Below are 22,437 nucleotides of genomic sequence, written 5' to 3'. Positions count from 1 at the left end.
GACAAAACCCTCTACATGCAAGCATCCCGCATCTAGATCAGGAAGCAAAACCCCACCAAAGGTTTTCTGGATGCCTGTGAAGTTTCTGGATTGTTCCAAAGGCTCAGAGCGACGAAGAACAACCTGTCCTCCCCTCCCACTGCTGCCACACAGTAGGAAAGAGCTAGGTCACGCAACTGTATGCAAAATACACCACACAAATCCTGTGCCTCCAAATAGGGTATATCGAGAGATAACATCAACTACTAATTACGTCCCCCCCTGAACAGATTCACTGGCAGGAGGACATCTGCAGCTAACACTTGGCTTTCAGACCAGCAGAATGACTTCCCAGTAATGCTATATGGCAGCAGTGAATTTGAAGGTGAACAAACCAGCTGCACCAAGACACTCATTTAGGAGGTGGGGAGCAGAAAACCAAAATCTCCAAGTCGGGCATTGTGGGCCTGCTGGAAAGCAGAGCTCCTGCTGCACCTGGCCTATTACTCAATGCTAGCCTAAGAAGACCTGGGCGCTGGACAGGAGGCCAAATGCTGCCTCCTGCACGTCATAAACACACTCGCAGCTTCCCTCGATGCAGCTCAGGCTTGAGAGAGGAAAAATTACAGGCTGTGGCACTATTTCAAGCCTGAGAAGATGCCATACAACGTACATAGTTATGGAGAGTTCTGCTTCAGCAAACATTCCCCAGCCCCTCCCCAGCATTCAGACACCTACAAGGACTCCAGTAATTGACGTCCAAATGGATGTTGTGCCCAAGGTATCTCCAAATCTGGGTCAGACTTCGGTCCGAGACAGAGATCAGTGGCTACCATGGCTAGTGACCAAACCTGGCAGACAGGAAGGAAAAGCATCAAAGCTACAATTAGAAATAATCACACTCCCAGGGCATAGGTGTGCACAAATTCACTCACAGACAGATAATAATGGAGCTTGCCTTTTTTTTTTTTTTTTCTCCTGGCAACAGGGAGCAGTTTCAGCTTTCGTGTTACAAATAATACATAGAGTGACACAAAACCGAAGCTTTCCCTGTCCCACTTGCCTTGAGTTTGGGTTAAACTCTGAAGAATAACAGTCTATAGTCTCACAGACCTGTCAGGGTAGCTTAACAGATTTATCAGTGCATTTCCTATTCAGAAACCTTAAAAGGCTTTAAATTTGAGGCAGTTCTTGGGTTCGGAGATGTCTGGTGGCAGGAAGTTTACTGGTGAATCATTATTTGCATGAAAAGTATCTTTTGATTAGCTTAGGCGTTAATGAACACCTCTGTTCTCCTAACACAGCCCAGCGCAGACAGGAGTACAGCTTGCCGTTTCTACTCCAACAGTTTAACTATTCCACATGAAATTTCTCCTTCATTTATCATCCTCTCCTCTGAAAATTGCTCCATCTTTTCAGTCGCTATAGCACTGATCTAGGGCTGTTTTTTTCTGCTGTGCCTTTCAAAATGCGACAATTAGAATATTCCAGGGAAAAGCAAAGCTCCTAGTTTGGCATGAAAAAAGAGCAGGAAAGGAAAAGGAGCACGGTGCCGGAAAGACAGCAGAAATCAGAGAGCGGACAACACAGAAACGTAAAGAAAAACCAAGTGCTCCAAGTACAAAGAACAGCCAGGAACAGTAGTCCCACAGCTGCTCACTGTGAAACCTGAGAGAAACAGGAGAGAAACCGAAACAAGGACAGGGCTGAATACAAGAGAGCACAGAAAGGAAATGGGAAAGATGCCACTTCCTACAGTGCTACAGAGCACATCTTATGTGTACTCCATCTCTGCTGGGAACAAGGTGAGCTCAATACAGGCTAGAGTTCCACGGGACAGGGAAAAACAAGAAAAACAAGCAAGAAACAGAGGTATCTCAGAGAAATCTTGCTGAAGTTATTCCACCCAAGCTCTGGTCCAATGTGGGCAAACCAGACAGCAAGATGAAGGACAGACAAAGGGGAACTAGACCTACCTTCTCTCTCCTGGTCTGGCAGAACCCACCAAGAAGCAAGACAACATCTTGAGTTTGCTTCTGCTTAGATCAGATAAACCTACGCTGTTCCCTGACAAGGTCTAGGAAGAGCCAAGTGCTCAGGAGAGGTGCACAGGCTCCTCTGGCAGTGCCAGCCCGTTCCCATCTCTTCCAGGCGCTCCTGAATCCCGTCAAATGTTCTGCCTGTTACGATGGACTAATCGCATGGAAAAGCGCGGGCCCAAATAGCCATTTTTTAGCTAGCTATTGCTAGCTGAAGGGAAGTGGCCAGCCCTGTTCTGGGGCTGGGTGCCTGCCAGCGCAGATGAACACCGAACAACGTGAATGGTTACATAAATAAGACAAAATCAGCAATCAAAATGCTGACAGCAGCTAGGCAATGGTGTGCACAGTTACTCCATTCACTGACTCAAAAGTAGGCTGCATTCCTCGCTTTGCCTGCAGGAATTCCCTGAAAAATGTGCTTCGCTCATTTTGGCAAATGGCGTAACACAATCTGCTTGCAGCCCTGGGAAGGAATCTCTCGATGCCAAGAGGCAGTGAGGTAGAGACCACCTCTGTGGCTGTTCCAGAGGCCTCAGTTCACCAACCAGAGTCCCTGAAACAACTGCTGAACCCAGCTGGCTCTTGAGGTATCAAGGTGACAGCACACGCCGTTTGAGGGTAGCACAGCATGCTAAGGAAGAGGTCTAATTCAGCATAATACCTGTACGAGGTCCCTCCGTCCAACAGCCAAGGCTGAGGCAGCATTCTTCTGGCAAGTCTCCTGGATATTATTCACATTAAGTCTAAAAAGAAAGGAGGTAACTCAGATCTGGTTGGCACATTACCTAGGAAGGTGGAGAGGGATGGGGGGGAAAGCGGTCCTGGCAGTAGTGAGTAGCCCAGAACTTCCAGATCAATATGAGCCCACGAGCATGGCCAGGATCCCATCCCTTCCTCCCATTATTCAGGGATCACTGCCATCCTTCTGGCAACTCCCACTATTCACCTTCCCTAACACACTGCACATCAAGTCCAGCTCCAGACTAGCCGGGATTGATCCTAAGACGCGCTGCTTCCAGGGAGATATTGGACCAAACCTGTGCCAGGCTATCACCAAGCCAAGATTCGTTCTTTTCCCCAGAAGCTGGTGCCATCAGTTAACACCATCCTGTTCCCGTTCAGCCTGTTGGGCTGCTCGGACTGACCGGGAGGGACACGGCAGTACACTGCGGAGAAGCAGCCTGGTCTTCAGCCTGTTCTCCGGTAGGATAATGCACCCACCGGGGAGTCTCCGAGAGGCCGGCAAGGTGGGCTGAGAAAACCCACACGGGCTTTCCTGCTTAGCGTCACAAATCTTCCCGAGACACTTGACACTTTTACTGCTTAAGATCTTACAGCAAATGGAAAAGGCTCGGGCTGTTTACACATGAGACATCCAGGGAAGAAAGGTCCAACGGGTCTTTTTAAAGAACATTACTTCTAATAACATAGAAAAGAGAGAAGGAAGATTTTTTTTTCTCTCTTTTTTTCCTCCCCCTCCTTTAAGAAGGGAAGCCTGCTTCTGCCCTGAATGCCCATAGACTGGAAATTCTGCGAAGGACCAGACAGTATTACCAAAGCTAAGGAAGAAAAAAATTCAGGAACAGAGATTTGATAACTATCTGAATTAGTTTGGAAAACGACATCCCTTGTGGAAAAAAAAAAAACAAAACCAAAACTCAAAGAACTTCTCCATCCTTTCCATTAAAGCAGAAGAACTTGCTGTACAGACACTGGCATGTACAACCAAGTCTCCATGAGAATGGGGCATTCCAAATACTGCCGAAATTAAAAAGCCTTATGAGCTAATACCAGTTTTGTAGTATAAGAATGAGCATTTACTGTGATTTTTTAAACCTGGGCATTTAAGTGTGGAGTTTAACGTGAGATTTGAAAAAGAATTTGTACTGATAACTTCTCCCTTTAGCTGATGAACACCTGAACCCGTAAGATTTGCCGTGGTGATGCTGGCGCGCCGCTTCAACCTCTGTGTACCATACACCACCACAAATTTCTCCCATCACACTTTTCAGATTTATAGGAGACGAGTCCCCTCTCACAGGCAGAGAGGGATACTGTAAAAAAGCAGGAAGGCAAGAACAGAGGAGGAAGGCACAGAAACACTTAAAGATTCGTGCTGAGCGATTTCAGGATTAAAGCACAGCGATGCCAACGATGGTTGCTTTCGTTTGGGAAAGGATGCCAGCCCGTACTCACATGTAGAGCTCTCCCAGCAGCTTGTGGACAGGCAGCAAGCAGGAAATATCTTGGATAATAACTTTCCCAGCGGCTTTGATGGGTCGGTTGTTGGCATCTGTCCCTTCTCGTTTACTTTTCCACCTCCTCGATTTCTGCAGAACAAACGGCAACGTGTTACTGGGGAGGAGGACAGCAGGCTTCTTGGGCCAGGGAACAAAGCACTAGGGTCAGGAATAATGCAAGCAGCACCCAAACCTGCCTTTCAGAAGGCTCTGTGTTACCCTGGAAAACATCCATGACATGCCCAGGAGAACAAGCATCTCCATCTGTAGGAAGTGAAAAGCAGGTCAAGGCAGCGAGCTCAAGGTCAAACTCACTCAAAAAGTATTTTGTGAGTTCCCCTGTGAAAGCCAATGAGAGAACAAATCAGCGTCGGGGTGCCAATCGAACCTGGGCAGGTTTGGCAGGAGGACGGTTCAATTATCATTCTGAGTAGAGGTCTGGTCTGGGAACCCTCTGCACACAGACCACCGCTGACTTCAGCCAACATCAGCACAGAGACATGCGGGAGGCAGCTTCTGCTTGCCCTTAGCTTCAGGGCAAGCTGAGAGCTCCAGACCGTCCCTTCTGGTCTCGCCTTTCAGCGTTTGAGTACACCCCTCTTTAGCGCCAGGACAGGGCTCCCACCTCCTGCTTTATCAACAGCTTCAAACAAATAATTGGCAGATGATAAAGCAGGGCCCAAGTTTTCCTAGCAAGGATCCTTAGCTACCATGCTCACGGCTACTTACGGCTGGCTCAGGACATAAGGTTGGGGGCCAGGGGTGGGGGGGGTAGAAGAAAGGGGAGGAATCAACACAAGGGAACAAAAACAAGAAGCCAAGATTCCCAAATACTCCCGGTAGCAGACACAGAGGCAATTTTAACGCCAAGCTGCATAAAGCCAGCTTGGCTGTGTGACACACCGTAGAGTATTTGGCCAGTATCCTGGCCTCTTCCAGCGCCTCCTTCGAGGAGGGATGAGAGGATGTGTGGCAGCACGACAGGCAGAAGGCACTGGAGCTCTACCGAGGGAAGCATTGGCTGCTACGCAGGGCTCCGGAGTGCAGGGAAGGATGCTCTGCAATGCTGCTCCCCTGTGGCGTGTTCCCTCACTGGCACACGGAGCCCACGCTCCTACGAGGAAGCGTCTCCTGGTCATACTGGGTTATGGAGAGTCTCCTGAGGCACTTGGGGAGGGGGGTTCCTACACCCCTATCTGAAGCAGAATGGTACCTTTGAGGGGGCCAGCAAAGCAGCCCTGTGCTGATGGCTCCGCAGAGCTCGCACAGGCAACACCTCGGTGCTCCTAAAGAGCAGGCTGGGCTACAGAAGGGCAGGACTCAGACCTGCAATCAGGGTCACCTCTACTGTGGATGTCAAGCCAGCTCTGGGACAGCTGGGCGTCAAACTGTCTTTGACCGCGATCATGCTGTCCTCTGAGAACCTGGGCAGGCTTGTCAGAGACACAAAAAGCCCTTCGAAACAAAATTAAGAACCTTAAAGAAATTAATTCCTCCTTCACTGCCTGCCTGGCCCCAGCTGAAGCCGATGTGCTGAGGAGGTGTTGCCACGCTGAGCATACCGCTAGCACATGTCACAAGAAGCAAAAAGGAATGTGCTCCTGAAGCCACTCTGGACACTGGGTGACCGAGGCTCAGAGGCTCAAGCACAGGCTTGTCGGTAAGTGAAGAAGGCGTTTCAGACGTGAAGACGGTGAATTTTTCCAGGGCTGCCCACGTGACAGAGCATCACCACGGTTCCCCTGATCTTCCACCGCTCCCCAGAGTAAAGGGGCGCAGAGCGTGAGTGCTGCCCACCATTCAGAGGTGCCGAACGCTGGTGGAAACAGGGCCGTCAGCATTCAGTGCTTTGGAAAAGCTGGCTGACTAGGGCACGAATCTGTTCTCTGCCATGTCCCCTCAAGTCCTAATCCATCCAAGCAGAACTGACCTGCAGTATTTATCTGCTACATCGTTCTGAAGCTGAGAAGAGCTATGGAGTGGAAGGTGGCTAGAACATGGTCAGGTGGGAGACCAAACTCTTTTCGCTCCATCAGCTCCTAATCAAGGTGCTGTCTGGATCAGCTCCGGCTCTCCTACTGTTAGGCAGACTATATCTCCTTTAATAACCCCTAAAAACGTACCTACCCTTCCCGTGCTGAAGGATGCGGGCTGTATTACAACAAGGTTCCCAAACAACAGCGGCACCTGTACCTCATTCCTTGTCAGGGCAGGCAAATCCCATCTCCTGGGTGCAGCCAGAAGCTGCCGATGCTGCCAAAAAATAATACTTGAGCAGAGCTTGGGAGCCCCATCACAACGACGTGCCATCAGGGCAAAAGCTCAGACACCATCCTGGAAGGGCTACCAGGTTTCTCACAACACTGCCCCATCAAAAGCTGTTATTGGCGCTGTGTCTGACCCGGGCTTGCAGAGGCAGAACCGCATTCTGCAGGTCTATCACCAAGGGCTTCTAGAGCTTGGCAGGTAATTTGGAGAGGAACTTGCCACCTCCTGACCATTTGTAAGCCAGCCACCCCCAGGACTCGCAGCCGATGAAGGGTTCCCTCTGACCGAGGCAGGTTCACTGCTCCGTCAACCAGGAACAGATTCAACTGCTCCTGCCCTCTGCAAGAGCGGACTGAAGAAGCCTCCCAACAGGCATTTCAAAGACTAGAAACATGGACAACACATATCACTTTCCACAGGTAATTCAGTCACTTTTTTTTTTTTTTTTGAGGAGAATGACAACAAATGAGGATGAGAATGGAAAAGAGATCCCACAAATGGTTTCCACTGCTTGCTGTTAGCGTATCACCAGACAAATGAGGACACTCAATGCATCAGAACCCCCTGCAAACTTAAGACTCACAACAAAATTGTCCTGTTTTCTTCCTCCTAGCACTGCCTATCTACTGGCAAAAAGGGAAGCCCTAATTCTTTACTGGTGCAGCTGCTGGAGGAGAGTCAGTCGACGGCCATGCGCCCTGCCAGTACTATACTTCCATGAGCACTACTTCCTGACCCTTCGATGAATTTATGAAATCCATAAAGCCACATGTACAGCCACCGTTAAACTTGTCTGGTTTTTTTCGCAATTCAGATTTGCCTCAGCTACAGCAATAAAGCAGCAGGAAAAAAAAAAAAAAAACTACGATCAGAATTATGGGAACCATCATGGATGAGGTAAAAAACTCATCGCCATTGGCAGCAGAAGCTCAACTTTGAACAAAATAATTGCTGGCATTAATTACAGGACTAGCTCTCCACCAGGTAGCATTTGAGTGCTTTTAACCGGGATTACCGAGGAGAGCTCTAGCTTGGGTCTGTGGGGCCAAGGTCCACCACAAGGTTCCTCTCTCCCTTCTGCTTCACCTCGTCTCCTAGGAGAAGCTCCCACTACAGTGTTACGGAAAGGTGCCACCAAGGCTCACGGGCATTAGGGTAGAACAGAAAATACGTCTCTCCCTAGGGGTTGGAGCACAGGTCACGAGGGGGAGTGGGGAAGACAACGTTTAGAGCTGAAGCAGAAATCAACATGCGTGCACCAAGCTAACTATTGAGAGCTGAAGGTCCAAGACACAGGTCTTCTGCACTGCCCCCAACACTTCTAGCTCTTTCTGCAGCCTAGAATCCATGCCAAGGAGAACTGCATCTACCCGGCTGCTCCTGAGAGTTTAAGGAGAGGAAGAAAAAAAAAAAAAAAGAAAATAGCTACAGCAATAGCAAATTAAGACTCATCAGTTCCTCAGAGCACCAGAAGGAAAGAAACCAGAGCATTTATGACAATCATGGGGTTGGAGGTGACAGCGGGGAACAGCACTGAATAATGACTAAAAAAGCCAGCCTGCACCTGCACTACCGTACCCAAGGCGGTAATTTGCTGCAATCTGAGGTGATAATGATGGCACTAAATGGGTTACATGTAGAAACAGATAGCCCAAGAATAAGCCACCAACTGCTTCGTAGCAACCACCATCATCACTGCGTACTCAGCAGAAGTAGTTCCAAAAGGCTTGCATGCCTGCTCGGAAAGGATGCTCGGCACTTGGGTGTGTGCGTCTTTGGATCCTGCTGAGGCAGGCAGCGCTCTAAGGAGCATCGTGAAATGTAAAGCGCCTGTTTCACATCAGCATATGCAAAATTTCAGGGTTCGTGGTATAAACCTGGTGCTGGTAGGGCAAAGGGAAGGGCTGTGGACAGAAGGGAACAGACTTGATGCCAAAGATTAAGCTGTAATAACACATTCGCAAAAATAAAGAGTTAAACCTGCTCCAAGTCAGGTTCAAGCTGCTTCCAATGCTATTTTTTAAAACAAAATTTAAAAATTGCTGCCTCCCTGCAGAAAGCTATGCTCCTTTATTCTGAACAACTGCCTACAGTTTAACTCCCCCATGCAGGTCATGCAGCACTGCCTGCATTTTCTCTCCAAAATAATCAACGTTTACTATTTCCAGCATCTCCCACAGCGCCAGGCAACTTCCACAAAGGGGCTAACAAATCTGAGGCACTTTGGAATCAAGTGCCCCACAGCAGGAATATTTCTTTATAGCTTCCATCAATTAATAGCTGGCACCTGCCCGGAAGCAGAGGCATTTCTGAACTGGAGGCTAGAAAGAAGGAATTATTCCTTCCTCTAGACTTGCTAAGGTCTTGCTCCCCTGAGCTCCTTGAGCGATGCTGAGCTCTTCACCCAGGAGGAGGGCATCTGGTGTGCACAAATAATCCAAACCTCTCTTCGGGCATGCCTGCCTCTTCACCTTGGGCACTACTGTCCACTTTAGAGAGCGTGATTAGCCTCTTCCAAAGGTTATCCACAAGTACAATCAGTCTTTCAAGGCTTGGACTAATCCGTATATCATTTTTAAGTATACGTTACACAAAATTATAACTTTATCACATCACTGCTTGCTCCTCCTTCCACGCCAGTGGTAAGGGAATGAAACTGTGGCCCTTTGTGCACCACAACCTACCACACCACAAGCTGGCAACTTCCTTGCTTGGTGTTCTTTCTTTCAGTCTGTTCCTGATCCAAGTCAGAACTTCATTTCTTGCCTCCACTGCTCACATTTCTTTCTTAGCTCTTCGCGAAAAAGCCTTGATGGAGTCAAGTAAATTACTTCTGGTTTCTTTCACCTATTATTTGCTAGTACAGTCTTAGAGCTGTTGTAATTAGGAAGGCTTTGATCCTATTATACCAAGTTAAATTAGGTGTTACAGGATTCTATTTTATTCCCTGCTGTCTTATGAAGGGAGAGCGTGAAGGACAGCAGCTGTGAAAAAGCAGTTGTTCACCCACACATTAAGAAAAACAGACCTAAAGAGATCATCTTTAAACTGAAACGGAGTTTTCTAAGCTTTGCCTATGCTTGGCAAATGAGTGATGAGATGGTAATCGCCCAAATTTACAGCACAGCTTGAGCAATGCTGATATCATCAAGACGTTCACATGAACGATGTGCAAGCTTGAGTGACACGTGGACCTGACTAATGGAAAACGACTGTCAAAGCGGTGTCGGAAGAGCAGGTGCCAGGAGGAGGGAGTACCTGCCAGGGTGGCTGGAAGCGCAACTACTCGGTGCAATTCCAAGGGCTGGGGGAAGATCACAAATTAAGGAGAAATTCTATTTATTGCTCCAAGAAATAAGGCTTTACAGCGCCTTGCACTGAGAAGAGGTAGCTCATTTTAATGAGATGACAGATCGTTGTCAGCAACTCAACCAGTTTGTTTCTTCCACAGCTCTTAAGTGATCCTCCCTCTCCAGCAAGGCTTCATCTTTCTCAGAAATGAGGTGCTCTAATGTCAGTCTCATCAGTTGGTTGACGATGCATAATAATCATCCAGCTCCTCTGCCGTGCACTTTCTGTTTCTTAGAGGTTGGATCGTTTCTTACACTTCAAACTACCCCTTGGCATCCTTTCCCGACTGCTAGGCCAGGTAAAATAGACATGTTTGTAGGTCAGTGTTTGTACCCTGCAAACCAACGTCTGCTCCTGTCCACTTACGTATGCATCCACTCTTCCTGAAGCCCTAGGCCCTGTGTGGAGCGCAAGTCCCCCACCTCTGTGCAGGTTACTCAAAGACAGGCAGGTGGCATTTTATTCTTGGGCCCTCGGGCAGAAGACAGGGTTATATCAAGGACAGTATTAGCACAGCGCACAGTACCGGGAAGTCGTTAATTGCTTGTATGGACCAACGTCGCCGGGCAGAACGAGGAGACATCTGTATGTGAAAACGTTATACCCAGGAAAAGGGAAGAAAGACACCAAGAAAATTAAAGACAAAGGTAAATAAACTGAAATGAAAAGTGCCCTGAACCAGCAGAGTAAAAGATACTGTTCCCAATGGTTCTGTTACACAAAGAACAGTTGCAAACCAAGATCCCCCCACTTTCATCCACACACAATTGTGCTATACAACATTACCTACGGCCCTGGCCAAGCCGGGGCTGCTGCGTCTGTGCCCCACACCAGCCGCGGTGGAAGACTTCAGCAACTGCACATCAGAATGAAGTCTCCCACGCAGAGCCGTGTTACTGCAAGAAGCACTGAACTGCAGTGATGTGACCTTGTTCATATCATGAACTGACAGCAGAGCAGAGGACAACACCCTGGTGCCCCACATGCCAGGTTCCTACTCTAACCAGTTTTACTCCGTCTGGCTCAAGAGGAAGGCAGCAAACTGCATAATTTTTAACGCAGCTGCCCAGCGCCTTGGCACAGGAAGGTAAATAAACACCTCTGCTTCCTCAGACATCCCTTTAACATTCGGCATCCTCCAGGACTTCATTCACTGGAACCTGCTGTAACCGTTCACTTTCATTTCAAACAATAAAAGCCACACGTCAGGATTATTAGAAGGGATGCAGAGACCCTGCTACTTGGCAAGGCCAGGTGGAAATTGCCATTATGGGTTCAGGAACTCATTCAGGTTGAGCAATCAAATTCACTGATTGACTATGCAGAATAGCTCCAAAGTAGGCTTTCATTACAAACTTGCAGACATTTCATTAAATACTGAACGTAGTATTATAGCAACAATAAATGGAATCTCTCAAAGCACATTACTGTGCACTCACTTGAGAAAAAATGAAAGTCTGTTACAGTTCTTTAGGAGTCAACACAATAAAAATGGGAAGAAAAGGGTTATTTGTATCTCATGCAATATATTTAACATTTATTTTCAGCTGATGATAAGCAGTCAGGACCATCAGCCATGCGTTCAGCCTCTACCTTCCCTTGCGCCTCACTGCTGGGAGAACCCTGCAGACAGGGAGCCAAGGGGTGAGGATGGCTGCAGGGCCCCACAGAAGGAGCCAGGAGGAGAAGACTGCAGCTTCGTGCTACGTATTCCTTCACCAGGTCTCACAAGAGAAGGAGAAATGGATTGGTAGAAGGAAAACGCAGCTCGGTCCCCCTGTGAAGTCCTGCTCTCCTGCAGGCAGCCACTGCTGCCAGCCTACGCCCCCATGTGCTGTGAGTTTGAGAGGTCTCAACCAGGTGGGCACCGGGCAAAGCCTGAGGGATTTCCTGAGAAGCAGCGGTTCCCAAGCCCCACCAAATTCCCCGATGGGAAGCATGAGGACGCCAGAGCCACCACCCCTGTCTACGGCTGTCTCTCAGGCAAGGCTGAGCTGTCCCCAGGTCCCCACTGGCAAAACCCTCTAACCAGGGGGCTTAGAACACAGCCATGGCACCTTCCTTAACATCCAGGTTTGAAACGGTGATGGCACCGCCACTGCACAGACACAGCTTCTCCTTTCTGCTGACTACTATTCTTTGGTGGGTTTTTTTTGAGGAGTGAAAAAGAGGGAGGAAAAAAGGAGTGTGCATGTGTGAATAAAAAGTGAGAAAGATATATATATGTGTGTGTCTTTGTGTATATATATATGTATATATATGTATACACACACATTTAAATGAGCACAGAAAGGCTCAGTGACAGGTTTAGTTTCATTTTGCTGTACTAAGGAGATCTCTGCTGGGTTCAGCAGCTCCCCTACCTGTACGGGAACATGACATATTTCCTGTCTAGCAACGGGCAAATTCTATTTGTTTGCTAACGGCAGCGATGCCAGTCGCTGCTACATGGGATTTGATTACCTGGTTATCACTGACAAATTCAGTTTTGGGCCTGAAGTTATATAACGTGAGAGTTCAACATCCAAAAATTTCCATTGTTATTTAATGCAAATATAAAATCCAAGCTTCGGAGCAGGGAGGCTAACTAGACTCAGAGTCTAGGCTTTTCAAAATGCTCACAACGAAATGACATAAAAATATGTAGCATCGATCTAACAGAGGCCACAACCATCAACTCCTGAAGAATCAGAAAACCTTTGCTGAAGGGAGATAAGCGTTGTTTTTTTTTTTAAAACCATTTCATCTGCAAGAACGTTCGAGCTATCTCCCTGCTAGGGCCCCTACACTTCCTCCAACCCAGCACGCGAGGGGATAGCTTGGCAGGGGAAAGGGGAACACAGGAATTTTCTCTAGCTTTCAGCAGACACGGCTACACACATGCTTTGTTCTCTCGACTTTTTTCTCCCCCCGACAAAAATCTTGTCGCCATCAATACAAGGGCTGGGAGACAGGTCACATGAAATTGCACCAAGCTGCTTCCACATGTTATTTTTAGCCTTGTCTGTCATCTTAGAGAGCTGTGTGTCAGAGACAAGCACGCTGCAGAGGACAGAGGTAGCTCTTTAAATAAACTCTGCTGCAAAGACTAGAACAGGCTGGAATTCTTGTACCAGGCACCACCATTTTCTCTTCTCATCAAAAGGTTTGTCTGGGGGAAAAAAAAAAAACGGAACGGGGACTCTGAGAGTCTTCTGGGGTCTGTAGGGAGGCAAAGCTTGCAATGGGGAGAGAGGCTCGCCCCATGGCTGGTAGGCGCAATGACTAACTCACATCACATAAGCAGGACCCAGTCCGAGAGGAGTCAGCTGTCACGTCCGGGACTACTGGAAAATTAAGACCTCTTTCAGTGCCCAGAGATGAGATGAGAGCTCAAGGCTCTGACTCTCCCTCTGCTCCTGGGACAGGCGTTCCCAAGCTCCACCGCAGCAGAGTGTGGACAGTTCTCAGCTTTCCCTGGGGTACCTGGAAGTTCTCCATTGTCGCAGCAGACATGCGCCCTCCACACGGACAGTGGGCAAACTACTCAAATGCCCTGAATTCTCAGGCTCCGGGTGGAAGCTCAGCTTATTTTTACAGGTCTCTTCACCTGCTGCTACAGCGCAAGGAGTTTGTTTCTGAGCAAGCTGCACGGACTGTTAATCCCACAGCATTTGCTCCAGGCACACGGGGCCCTCAGCTGCTTCAGAACTACCCTACGGCCACCCTAAAATTACCAACAGGTCTCGCTCGCCCACTATATCCTGCAAGGAAACAACCCCACTCTCCCCTAACGCCTTGCTTGTAAACAGCAACAACGGCAAGACCTACACCTAAACCAGAAGTGTGTGGATTGGAAGATCTTTGGAGAATCACGTTAAGAATGATTTTTGTTTAAATAAAAAGTCCAAAGGGGCACATATCCCTGAAAGAGACACCTGTAATAGAAATAACTAAATATACCCCATAATCCAGGAGAGGTTGTCAGTAAGCTGCAAAAAGCCACAACCCTTTGCAGTTCTACATATCAGGGAGTACTGAGAAAAGCAGAACTGCCTACGTGTGCTTATCTGGAGACTACAACTTCTCATGTGTGAGATTTTAACCCTAACGTACTGCAAAGGGAGACAGTGCACTGCACTGAAGGAAGCTGTGATGGTCAGTGTAGAGAGATATCAAAATAAGCAGGTCAAATGCTAGAGAGGATCAGTAAAGAAGTTACTACCAGAAGATAAATCCATGCGACGTTTTTACAGAGCTGCCTGTAAAAGGATGTCTCCTTGAGAGGAATATGAAGCTTCTGTTACCAGCAATGCTCACAGCTATATGAAAGGAATACAGATCACAAAAGCTGAAGTATTGGGAAAGGTTTTTTGGTCTGATACTTACCCTCTCTTTGTAGTAGAAGGAGCTAATGGAGACCTGCTCCTTCTCGCTGCGTGTTGGACTCCCACTGTACAAACGTAGATTGCCTGGAGTCTCCGTGCGGATCTTCATGGGAGTGATGAGGCCGCTATGGTACGCTGATAAAGCTGACAGGGACCTGGAAACAAGAGAATACACTTTCAGGAGCTTTCAGCCACCCAATTTCCCTGGAGGCTCATGCTGACATCTCCACTAACCCAAGCTGCTAGCAACGTTTCAAGTGTGTTGAAGGGAGGGGTCTCTGCTGCTGCGGGCCAGTGACATAAGGGACCGGCCTCTGTGTCAAGGACACAGCTAACACTAGAGGTCAGTACTTTCTGAGGGTCAGTAGCTCCAGTGTAAGACGTGACATTCTGCCTTCCTGCCCATGACAGTGGAACACCTCAAATATGACGTAGGGTACTCACCTGGGGGTGGGCTCCGTTGGGGACACGGCACGGTGCATGGTCATGGGTCTCGTGAAATACACCAGGTACCCTGAAGAGACAGGACACGGCATAAAGATCACACAAGGAGGAGCAGATTACCCAGGGGTGGTTTACATGGGGAAACCCGGTCATTTAAGGCAGAGTCAAAGGGCTGGGTGCCTATCCGCTACTCTGAGCTTTCAACTACACGTTGACAATCTCATTTTCTCAACCCAAATCTACTCCCTGCGAACCCATTAAAGAGCATGTTTTGTTGAGGCAACTGTCTTAAAAGCACCAACTCAAGTGGCTTACAGATGTTAGAGAAAAGACAGTAAAAGAACATGAGCAAATACGTACTCATGCTTCTTCCACCAGAACTTGTCAAGCACTTTGATACGGCAGAGGCAAGTGAGGTGATGCTTAGCTCTGCAGAGAAAGCACTGCATTTTTTATGACTCTTCTCTTCAAGAGGATAACCCAAGCCATCTAAAGCCACCTCCAAAGCACCCTCTCACAAGCCTCATCCCATTTGTTAGCATCTCAAGTGTCTTCAGCCGCCCACTCTTGCAAGAGTTTCAGGACTTAGCAGGTTTCACTGAGCCTATTCAGTGCAATACCACTCTGTTTTACTTTTGCTGGGAATTTGGTGAGGCCTGTACAAAAAGCACCTTTCAAAACATGATCAAACTGGGATGCGGTCAGGTCCGGAGGAGACATGCTTGCATCTGAAACGGCTCAGCGAAACTTAACAGCTCTTAGCCTGTTTTTTAAGGATGATCTTTGCACTGTACACTCTCCTAGAGACCCAGTTTGTACTCCCACTCCCATTTAGAAGAAATTTCCCAATGACCTAGGGGAAGCTATTTTGGATAACAGAAAAGGGTGCAGAATGAGAAAAGAGTGGTTAGTAACAAGAATACAGTGTCAGCAAGGGGTAAGTTCAACCCTAAATCACAGTAATTTTGTGAAGAGTGAAAGCCAGAACAGGACCAGCAGTTTGATGCTGGTATGAGAGAACTGGGCAAGGAAAACAGCTATTCCCAGTCTTCTGTAAAAGGCCTGTCTCTGGCATACACAAGCCAAAGGCCATCTCTTCAACTAGTCCTAGATTTCCAAATCCTAAAATCCCACACGCAACACCAACTGCAAACAGCTGCTAACTAGTCTCATTCTCTATACATTTATCACATCGCTACTTTAATACCATTTCTTACTCATTGCATGGCAGTGACCAAAGCCTCGTCTTGTTCACAGGCAAGTGTTCCCCAAGACATTAAGAGGACCGTTCCCCGGGTAGCTGTTGTAACGTATCAGCGATGGGGCTAACCTGCACCACAGAATCTGGCTCCAGAGGTCCGTGGAAATGGGATGTTAGAGTCCTGGTAGGAGCCGTAGGCATTGGAGACCCGGGCGAAGGTGGGCAAGGGGGGTGTTACGGAGTTTGACAAAGCGTAGGGATTGCTGGACGTGCTGTCCTCTTGGTTCTGAAACAGAAGGTAGCCAAGGTCACACTCCCACAGGAAAGAAACCCAGCTGGAGCACTGGGCATGGAAGCACCACGCAGCCTCACGGAAGGTGCTCGGCCTTTGAGCCGGAGCAGAAGCACAGGGCTCAGTCACTGCTCTGGCTGCAAAGGCACTCGCAAACACATTCACCTTTGAGGAAAGGGCTTCTCTGGCTGCTCGTCCAGAGATTTCTCTCCCACCATAGCCATGTTGAAATGCAGAGCTTAACTTGGGGTGAAACAGTGGGAAAGTATACAGAAAATCTGACCTTCAGACTCTGGACAGGACTCTCAACACAGGGAGCTGAGCCAAACCTGGTACCTCAATGATACAAGTGAGACAAAGTCTCCTCAAATAGGAATACTACAGAACTGTGGGGTGTCAAATGCAGGTTGGGAGTCTCAAGGAAGGCAGGTGGTATGAAATACTGGGGCACCTCAGGCTTATCCATAGGAATTTTGGAAGAAATCTGATTTTATTTGGATAAAGAGTACTACAGCTTAGGTTTAATGGAATTCTTTAAAGGTAGCAGTGCCTGGCTTGAGTCATCAGATTTCCATACAATGGAGAAAGTTCCCAATCTTACAACATTACTGCTGAAACCAAACAGAATTAAGCCTTTCCATGTTAAAAAAAAAAAAAAAACAAACCACCTTTATTCGTGTTGAATAAACAAAATCTCTCTAAAAGAAAACCCGAGGAGACTCTCCAATCTTTTCCTGAATGCTAAAAACACCCACTCCAGTTACACTTCACCCACACACAGACCTAATACCTGACACTGGGATGCTGAGTAGGTATCGCAGATCTCTCAGCTAAGGGCAGAGTGTGACTTGGATTTATCTGCAGTATCATCCCTACATAACCCCAGCACAAGCCTTCAGAAAAGACAGACTTTCACAGCTTTTTTTTCTTTTTTTTCCAAGGGAAGAAAACAAAGACCCTAGAATAGGACTAGCGGGATCTTTGACTGGAACTGAGAAGGTAAAGACATCTGCCACTGCCTTGCAGACAAGAATGAAGCCAGCAGCTCCCTGAGGCCTCTTATCTTCTCTCACAGATGATAACCATGCCCTGGCACTCAGTGAGATATATTCAGAGCTGGGGAGCTACCATGCACCAGTAAGATGCTCTGACCCCCAGCCATTCCTGCTAACATGAATATCGGTGAGCACACAGAGTTCCACAAAGCAGAAAACCTTCAGGGCCCAATTTTCAGAAACAAAATGCATCTAATCATCCGTTCAGTTTTCTTCAACATTAACCAGAAGCGCTTACACAAATGTAATGGCCAGTCACAGGGGTCTATTTAACACGTCTAATGAGGCCGGACTCTCACTGCAGAGTCAGAGGTGCGGGACTTGGGAGAAGACAACAAACTAGGGCAGAAAGCCCACGCAGTTCTCCATACCACAACAGACTCCAGCCAGGAGACCAGCTGACGCAGGCAGGGCTCCAGGCAGCTCTGGTTCCGCTTCACTTTCTGCACAGAAGTGTCTTTCAGTATCTGGAATACATACAAGATGCAGCTTGAATCATGGTTACAGCCACACCTTCCCCACAACCTTTTTTGTCTGCAGAACAACTAAGATACCAGGATACAGAGAGACCAAAGACATGCCCTAACATCCACTGGAGCTGCACTGGCCCACCGGTGCGCTGTCTGCTTTGAGGAACTGATGCGAGCTTTGATCAGAGCACTGAGGGTTCACCTAGATTCAGCACACCCTCAGCCAGGATTTGGGCTTCTATTCTACTGTAGCCCATACATTCCACGCCAGTTTGTGGCAAATTGGATCATTTTTTTTTCCTGGAAGAAATCCAAAATGATCCATCAACTTGCTGCTGGGGAAAGGATTTTCCCAGCAATAGGAACTTCCCACCCCATATATCAAACGCCTGGTCTGGAATTAGCGAGGTCTGCGTAAAAAGTCCCCTCATTTTTAAAACAGGAGAGCAGGAAGCAGCATCACAGTTCAAAAATACTATCTTTCCACAGCTGGATGCTTTGCTGGTCATTTTGTCTATTACGGGGCTGGGGGCAACTGTGTGAGGAGAAAGATGTTAGGGATCCTCACGCAATACACATCACACCGGAACAGAGTAGCAGCGAAGAACACAGGTTTAAAAAGCACCAGTGGAAAAAGGCAAATACTGGGCTGCAAGGCCAACAAAAACCTCACCCCTAGGAGCTCCACAACATATCAGTTCAAACTGACCTGTGGTATGGAGAAGAGCCTGGAGAAGAGGAGGCTCTGGGGAGACCTTATAATGCCCTTCCAGTACTGAAGGGGGCCTATAGGAGAGATGGGGAGGGGCTCTGGAGCAGGGAGGGGAGCCATGGGACGAGGGGGAACGGGTTTACGCTGAAAGAGGGGAGATTTAGGTGAGATCTGAGGCAGAAATTGTTTGCTGTGAGGGCGGTGAGCCCCTGGCCCAGGTTGCCCAGAGAAGCTGTGGCTGCCCCATCCCTGGAGGGGTTCAAGGCCAGGCTGGACGGGGCTTGGAGCAACGTGGTCTGGTGGGAGGTGTCCCTGCCCAGGGCAGGGGGTGGCACTGGGTGGGCTTTAAGGTCCCTTCCAACCCAAACCATTCTATGGTTCTGTGTCTTCAGCAAGGCCAGATGTTTTATTGCACAAGTAATCTAACCATCAAGTGCCCAGCTTGTATATTTATAAAGACAGTGTACACTCCCCACACACCTTCAGCAGCTTTGCCTTCATGGAGGCAGTGATCGAGGTCGGGTTGATGAACTGGAAGGATGGTGCAGCGTTATTTGGATACTGGACAGGGAACATCACCAGCATCCTGACTCTGTGGTTGCCGCAGTGCACTGACACTGTACAGCTACGACTCACCGCATCCATCTGTGTGAGGAAAAGCAATCGCTCTGTAGTTAGATCTCCAAGGACCTGTAAACTTATAGCAGCTTAAAGTCATGCTGAGGGGCTGATTCTTCTGCACGCCCGGTAAGACGAAGTCATGCTGTTCTCAAGGGCACAGTGACAGCAAAAAAACCCCAGGCAGATGGGGACAGACTTGGCTGGCACCAGCAGACTGCCAGTCCAGCATCCCAGCGTCTGGATCGTCCAGGTAGTGCCAGGATCCCAAAAGCCACTGCACCCCAGCCCGCTTCACTTGGCCCTGGAGAACTCCAGGCCCAGTGCAGCAGTAACAGGCACCATCTAAGATCATGTACTACTGTCTCGGAAAACTGCATCAGGGTCATGCCATGAGCTATGAAACCACAGGAGACAGGCAGATGCTTCAAGCCTCCCATCCCAGTACAGTGCTGTGCCTCCAGCCGGCTTCCACGCGGAGAGGAGGCATTGGCATGCCAGGGAGATGCCAAAACTGAGGGAGAGAGTGCAGGACAGGGAGGGCTTGGCAGATCAGGTTCAGAAACAGTTGAAATGAGATCAGCCACTCTGCAGTCTAGGCAGAGAGGAAAACACCGTCCAGCCTTCTCGGGACCAGTGCCAGTGTACTTACTGTGCTGAAACACTTCCCTCGCTCCCAGTGTCTGGGATTATCCTCTTTCCTACTACCCCTGCCCAAGGGGATCTCTACAGCTCAAAATAAACCTTGTTTACAGACAGCAGTCACTGCAGCAAGAAAGGTTCCCCTCAAAAAGCTCCAATGAGCCAGGCTGCCCACATCCCCTCCTAAAAAACCAGCAAAAGGAAACACTCTACCTCCACATTGACATTTCGGATCTGCACGTTGATCAGTGAAAACTCCTGCTGCAGTGTTTGAGGCAGTCCCAGTTGGTCCGTTTTCTTTCCCACCAAGGGGTCATTCAGGAAATCTTCTTTTAAGGCTGACAGGAAAGATGGAGAACAGGTTGAGACCAGCTATAATAGACAGACTTTTGGCACACGATGCCAGGAGGCAGCCAAGACAGCAGGCTTTCCTCTGCTCTCCTGACACGTGGAGATATGAGTTTTACCTGGCAAAGAGCTGGAGGGTCTCAGCTATTGTTCAGAGGCAGGCTTCTGAGCCTTGCTCTTCAAAAAACCAAACCTGTCTGCACACAGGTTTCCCGTGAAGGTTACAGAAGATGCCTGGACAGCCCTAAATGGTCTGTCTCTACCCATTTGAGACCCCTTCTCCTCCCTGCACAGGGCTGCCAGAGTCACAAACAGCTGAACTGGAGCCTCTCAGTTCACAGGGAAAGAACTGCTGCCAAAGCAGTCTCCAGGAGGAGCTCTTGTCTTTGGGACTCACCCCCCACCACTCTTGGCTTTCAGGGAATGCTTCCAAAGCATAATAAGGCTTTGGGAGAGAGAAGAAGGTATTTCTGTCCCTAGTAGAGGCTTAATTCATTTGTAGCTGTTTGCATTTCATGTTGCAAAGCACTAGAGTGCTGTAATGGTCTTTAAAGACTCATCGAGATGCTGGGTCTAGCTGCCCAGTTCCAACAGTTTTCAGGAGGACAATAACCCCTGAAGGCCAGAATACATTTAAACAACCAGGCAAGCGCTGCAGGACACAAGGAGTTATGGTTAAGATAGCAAACTTGGCTGAGTTTCAGAAGAATTGGCCTCTGCCTGTGGTCGTGCCTGGCTTTTGCCTCGTATCTTGCTGTGTACTCCCCCTAGGGCCGGGGCAACTCCTTCTGAAGGGGGTTTTGCGGTGGCACCAACTTCCTAAGACGACCAAATGCGTTTTTTTGATGATAGTTCCAAAGACACAAGGGAAGTCCCTATTATTCAGCTGTCATTCTCACGCTTGCACAGACTATTCCTAGCAAAAAAATAAATTGACAAGAAATGCAAAAAAGCTGTCCTTTTTCCGGTGTTTGTGTAAAAGTTACTTACTTCACTGCTGGGACAAATATATCTGGTCTTACTGCTGCCCAGTGGGTGGCTGAATTTGGATAGGTGGGATGCTTAGCTACACATTCCTATTTGTGATTTTATTGTAGTGCCTAGATATACTTCACAAAAGGGAGCTGAAAAAGGGATTAAAGGAAGATCAGTGGCTCTCGGGGAAGATAATTATTTCTAGCTCAAGACACCACATAGCTTACTGAAACGCCATCTCGGATGTTCCCAATATGGGCAGTACCCTCCCTTTGTCTTCTCCTCCCGTTCCCTCCCAATTAGTTTCTAATCCCCAAAAGCCCACATATTTGTTTATATTCCTAAAGATCCTTTCTAGGCAGCAGCCAGTGAGCAGAGCTGTACACTCAAGACACAGCTGGTGGGCTTTCCGATTTATCTGCAGAGCGCTGTTCTCTTCAAAGATCCCCCAAAGTGCTTTACTAATATAACATGGAGACTTTGTCTGCAGCTGAAACGCAGCCACCTCCAGGGTGAAACATCAACCGTCCACAATAGCTTTTAGGCGAGAATGAACTGAAATTCCTACCTAGGGACGTGCTTGTGCATTGATCCTGCAGTCACACTATTTGCAGCAAAATCTACCCTGCTACAGAAAAGCCATTTTCGTTCCCTTTGGCCACAAGGGAAACCATAGCAATCTGAACCAAAGCCAGACCCACACAGAAACCACACAGGACATTTTAACATGACCTCATCAGGGACAGCGAAAGAGTTAACTCTCTCCTGTGGAAAAAGAGAGGTCAGGCAGCCAGAATGAGAACCCTTAACACTCCCAGCTGGGGCCAGAGAGGCTGTGCTTCCCCACACAGTACTGCTCATGGTGAGCACAGGTAACCAGGACTTTCTCTATCATATTATAAGACCCTCACATAGACAGAGGTGCTGACAATTTTCAGAAACTTGTTCTGCTGCCACCCAGGACAGGGAGGAGAAAAGAACTTCACTGGGATTTGGTGGGCAGGAAACTTACAGTTAGGAAGAGAGGCCTTCCCTAAGGGACCTCACAGCTGGCTCCTTTCTCCAGAGGACAGATATTAGACCACTTCCTCCCCTTCCCTCCAGCTTGTTGTCAAGTCAAAGGGAGAATCAAGTTGCTTCCCAGTACGCCTCTCACATGGGGATCCCTTGTAGCACCCTGCTACAATACAGAAAAGAGCTGCGAATTTAAACTTAAGCTGACACAAAGGCATGGGAGCACCTGTTTCTCTTCCCTCAGGATTAGACACAGAAATCTCTTTAGATAGCTTTTTCATGTGCACATCATCACCACAGGTCTCTGCTGCAACCTCTTCTATTCTGCTACTTACACTCTTCAAACACTAATACCCTGAATGTTTAACCTGGCCAGAGCCTTAACTACACAAACCCTCCTTTGCATTCCTCCCCTGTAT

At 48.2% G+C, this 22,437-nt stretch overlaps 1 protein-coding gene across 2 annotated transcripts in view; it reads right to left on the bottom strand.

Moving 5' to 3' along the window:
- WDR59 (WD repeat domain 59) overlaps positions 1–22,437 on the bottom strand; it is a 50,840-nt gene that overhangs the window by 5,797 nt on the left and 22,606 nt on the right. The window contains exons 13-22 of one of the 2 annotated variants that reach the window (XM_074583268.1): positions 19,895–20,019; positions 18,902–19,066; positions 17,611–17,706; positions 16,022–16,178; positions 14,692–14,761; positions 14,249–14,402; positions 10,407–10,463; positions 4,218–4,351; positions 2,683–2,764; positions 718–830 (exon numbers count right to left, since the gene is read on the bottom strand). In XM_074583268.1, the coding sequence (XP_074439369.1) occupies positions 718–830; positions 2,683–2,764; positions 4,218–4,351; positions 10,407–10,463; positions 14,249–14,402; positions 14,692–14,761; positions 16,022–16,178; positions 17,611–17,706; positions 18,902–19,066; positions 19,895–20,019 (1,153 nt within the window). The remainder of the gene's footprint in view (positions 1–717; positions 831–2,682; positions 2,765–4,217; positions 4,352–10,406; positions 10,464–14,248; positions 14,403–14,691; positions 14,762–16,021; positions 16,179–17,610; positions 17,707–18,901; positions 19,067–19,894; positions 20,020–22,437) is intronic. The other variant, XM_074583269.1, reaches the window with a different exon arrangement.

The sequence above is a fragment of the Larus michahellis genome, chromosome 4, assembly GCF_964199755.1.
Source record: "Larus michahellis chromosome 4, bLarMic1.1, whole genome shotgun sequence".
NCBI classification, from domain to species: Eukaryota; Metazoa; Chordata; class Aves; order Charadriiformes; family Laridae; genus Larus; species Larus michahellis.
This window is presented reverse-complemented; position numbering and strand designations above follow the sequence as displayed.